The sequence below is a fragment of the Phalaenopsis equestris genome, unplaced genomic scaffold (assembly GCF_001263595.1).
Source record: "Phalaenopsis equestris unplaced genomic scaffold, ASM126359v1 Scaffold211101, whole genome shotgun sequence".
Lineage (NCBI taxonomy): Eukaryota > Viridiplantae > Streptophyta > Magnoliopsida > Asparagales > Orchidaceae > Phalaenopsis > Phalaenopsis equestris.
In genome coordinates, this window is record NW_018230134.1 from 95 (window position 1) to 4,686 (window position 4,592).

Here is a 4,592-nt window from a genome sequence, read left to right on the forward strand (position 1 = left end):
CCAAACTTTTCTGGAGAAATCATCAATAAATGTAACGAAATACTAAGATCCTCCTAATGACGATTACCTGGTAGGGCCCCATACATCAGAATACACATAATTAAGAATCCTTTTAGTTTTATGTTTTTCAGTCATAAAATTAACTCTAGTCTGTTTATTTTTCAAGAAAACAAAACTTAAAAAGATCGAGCTTGCAGCTTTTAACACCATGCAACAAGTTTCTTATATATAATTCCGATATACAATTCCGTCATCCCACGTTCACTAAGATGACCTAGACACATATGTCATAGCTTTGTATTATCATCATCTGACTCCACAGAATGAAATCCACCTACAACTGTACCCCCCAACAGTTTGTAGATATTACCTACAGTTAACTTTCCTTTCATCATAGTCAATACACCCTTAATAATTCTGACGGTTTTCCTATCCTCATCTGCTTTAGGAATTAAACCATTTCTAAAGTGCCCATGGAAATCAAATTCTTCTTCAGATCTGGAATATGTCTGACATCACATAATGTTCTAATAGTGTTATCATACATCTGAATTCTGACTTCACCAATACCAACAATATTGCAGCATCTATCATCACCTAAATAGACTGAGCCAGAATTAGTTAACTTGTCTGAAGTAAACCACTCCCTGTTAGGTGTTATGTGATAACAACATCCTGAATAAAAAATCTATGCATCCCTGAACTGGGCTGATGAAACTGAAAGCATATTGTCATCACTACAATCTGAATTGTCACTCTGCACCAGATTTACAGACTTCGATGATGCATCACATTTTTCTTCAATCTACTTCTTCAGCTTTGGACAATATCTCTTCATATGACCCGACTCCTTGCACTTGTATCAATTAATTGTCTTTTTGCTTTTGGACTTTGATTTGGAATTTAGCCTTCCAGAACCCTCACTCTCTTTCTTCCTTCCATGATCCTGATTACCCTTAACATATAAACTGTTGCCATGAGAGCTTCCCCTGCATTCTATTTCCACTGGTTGTGAACCAAAAATGCTGCAGTAATCTCAGTTTCTTTTGCATATGTCAGAGTAGTCACCAAGTGTTCATAAGAAGAAGGCAATGAACACAACAAAATCATTGCTCGGTCTTCATCCTCATTACTCACATCAAGCTGTGATAAATTTGTGATTATTTGATTGAAGTCATTCACGTGAGAACCTTCTTGCATCTTCAGCCCATACAAATTTTGCTTCAGATACAATTTATTTGTCAGAGATTTAGACATAAACTGAGTTTCAAATTTCTTCCATGCCTCCCCTAAAGATTTTAGATTCATCAGATGATACATAACCTTATTTGCCAGACACAAGTGTATAGTTGCTGCCGCTTGTTGTTGCAATTCTTCCCAATCTTCATCCTCCATGACATCTGGTTTCTTTGCCCGCAAAGCTTTCAAGATTTCCTGTTGCACCAATAGAACTTTTACCCTTGTTTGCCATAATCCAAAGTTACCAGTTTTATCGAACTTCACCTCCTTGAATTTTGCACCAGAAAATGTCAATGAAAATTGATCCTGCAACAAAACTTTCTGCAAAAAATTCTTCTGCAAAAATCCTTAGAACTTTTTTTTTTCAAAATCTTTCAGCAAAGCAAAAAATTTCTTCTCCGCCTACAAGAAAAGAAATAAATATTTACTTTATTTCCTTTCCTTATCCATCAAAGGAAATTCTTAGATTTTCTTAATTTAATTTAAATCAACTTAATTAAGAAAAGCTTCCATCGAAGGAATTATTTCCTTAATTAAAAGGCTTGCAGCAAATAATTAAGGAACCAGCAACTTTTCTTCTCCGCTTTAATTATTTCCTTTAATTAAAGCATCCAGAAAGGAAATTTTCTTCTCCCTTTAATTATTTCCTTTAATTAAAGCTTCCACCAAAGGAAATTCCTTGATTACTCAGGCCACCGATGAAAGGTGCATCGCGAACTTCTGTGTCGCGAATGGAAGAACCTCTACGGAATTCCTCGACTCCTCGAAGCTGAACTCCTACATATGAAAACTTCAAACCTAATTCCAACAAGATTTAATTAAAGCAAACACCAATTTCAGCATATGAGAACTCAATAAACACCTCTTTCAACAAATAAAAACTTTGAAATGTGATAGCAAGTAAATATTAGACTTCAATAGATCTAGTTTTAACTCGAAGCAAATTTAGTTATGAAGATTTCAACATGACATATACAAGAAAGACATTTAGTAGTAGATAATACAATAAAAATAATAAAGAAAATAGTAAATATTTATAAGACTTCAATAGATCTAGTTTAAACTCATAGCAAATTTAGCAATGATGATTTCAAATGTGCTAGACCCCCTCGAATTTTTCATATAAAACTCGTGTGTATTATGAGATTCTATGCGGAGCTTAATGTGAAGTTCTTAAATATTTACTCTACCACTATAAATTTTCTACTTCGTATGGGTAGAGCTTGGATTTGAGATTTAGATAAGCGATACGAATTTGAACCAATCCCAACTTTCACCGCCAACTGCCCAAAACTTCTCAGCAAGGCGAAAATTTTGGGCAAGGCAACCAATGCCGACATCACTAAGGATGAAAACAAAAACTAAATAAACAGAAAAAACCAAATCAAAGTGTTAAAAACCAATCAATTGAATGTAGTTAAATTTAGGGTCAATTTTGTCCAAGTTTGAGAAACTTAGCAAATCGATAATATTGCTCCAATTCACATTTGAGCATATTTCAAACTGCAATAAACTTAAGTGAACCAATTATGAGCACATATATTGAAATAAATCTTAGCCATCATTTCTTAGAAAAATCATAACCTTTGATATTTTAGTTGTCCATAAATGTTCAACTGCTCTACCAGCAGAAAAACTGATATTGAATAAATTATGAATCATAGGTAAAGGTGTACTGAAGAAGGTTGAGAAAGAGGTTAATTGGATTCATTTAAACAAACTGTTTTTTTTTTATTCAAACAAATAAAATACATTCCTTCAAAAGAATGAAACTACAAAGCATGCAAGTAATAACATAGAGTGACATTTCACATTTTAAGTCAATTGATCACTTTAGTTTTCGTTTTTTATATTTATTTTTTGTTTTTATTTTAAAAGCATATTTGCTTAGTACATTTTTACATGTTTTTCTTTTATTTTAAAAAATAATTTAGTTTGTTTTTAAAATTATTAAAAATATTTAAAGTTGTTTCGAATGTTTTTAAAAATAACTAAGCATGTTATAGAATATCAAACATGTTTTATTTCAAATGAACACAAACAAAACAAAATAAAATAGCATGAAACAAAAAAAAAAAAAGTGATCCCAATTGACCCCTAAATATATCTCCAACTCAAATTGAACAAACATGCCAGATTCATTTATAAACTGCAAACCAAATTAGAACCGAACCAAATCATTAGAAACATTTTGATCAATTTGATTTCTCTTTTAGAACAAGATTTCATACATTGGCTTCGGCGCTGACATGCAAAAGTGAGTTCCAACTTCCAAGTTCTAACCAATCCGATTCGTAAATAAAGTATTAATAAATTCTTCGGAATAGGGGTGTAAATGAGCCGAGCACGAGCGAGCCAGGCTCAGCTCGTGTTCGGCTCGTTTATATTTCGAGCTCAAAAAATATGTTCATGTTCGGCTCGTTTGCTCAGCGAGCAGAAAAATACAAATAGTCGTTTTGACAACCCTAATCACGTAGCTATAAAATGTTAAAGATTAGGGCAAGATTTAAAACATCATTTGAATATAATTTAATAATTTTTATTCTATTTTCTTCATTAATACTTTGTGTAGCTTATAAATCTGTGTCGCCTTGTAGTCAATTAAATTTTTTAAAAATACTACTCATCAAACATATATATATATAATTGACTAATAGCATTTCGAGCCAAAACAAGCCGAACACGGACGAACAAATATTTGTTCGTATTCGGCTCCCTAACTCAGCGATGGAACCGAACACGAGCTTCTTAACGAACCAAACACGAGCTGTTCACGAACAAGACCCGTTTTGACAGCCCTACTTCGGAAGTAATTGCCAAGGTTCCTAACCCAAATAAATTTCCACCCAGCCGACTTTGAAGCGGCAAAATTAAAAAAGAAATACCATTAAAATGCACCAAAATAAGAAGGCAAGTAAAAGTTTCAAATTTACTTGAAAATGCCAGGCTTCTTGGGGTAATGGAATACTGGATGCACAAAAACCTTGAGAAAATCCCTCCAATACAGCACATCCTCCACCGTCGAATTGAAGCTTGTACCGCACCGGATCGGATCCATCACATGCCGCCCCATATTCTCCTCCATCTCCTCCGCCGAAAGATCGAAGAAACCTACAGAAGCTTCTATCATCGCCGTCTGTAACTCTTCTGGCACGCCGTGGTTCACAACCTAGACCAATCATGGAATAAACTTAGATAAATCAGCGCCACAAAGCATCTCAAACCATGCCCATTCCCTTCATGGTTGCTATTTACTTGACGGTTCAACTTACAGTGAAGAATCCCCATTCCTCGCAAGCACGACCGAGCTCCCGGACGATTTGTGCACGAGTCTCTGGGTCCCTGCTAGAAAG

The 4,592-nt window shown here is 34.3% G+C and overlaps 1 protein-coding gene across 1 annotated transcript; it reads right to left on the reverse strand.

Annotated features, from left to right (window-relative positions):
* Positions 1-1,323: 1,323 nt before the first annotated feature.
* Positions 1,324-4,592, reverse strand: LOC110036813 (the record flags this gene model as incomplete). Its single annotated transcript, XM_020741344.1, has 3 exons — positions 4,512-4,592; positions 4,125-4,408; positions 1,324-1,545 (listed from the first exon to the last, which is right to left on the reverse strand). Coding segments are annotated over exons 1-3 (522 nt in total), but the record flags the coding sequence as incomplete, so codon positions are not given.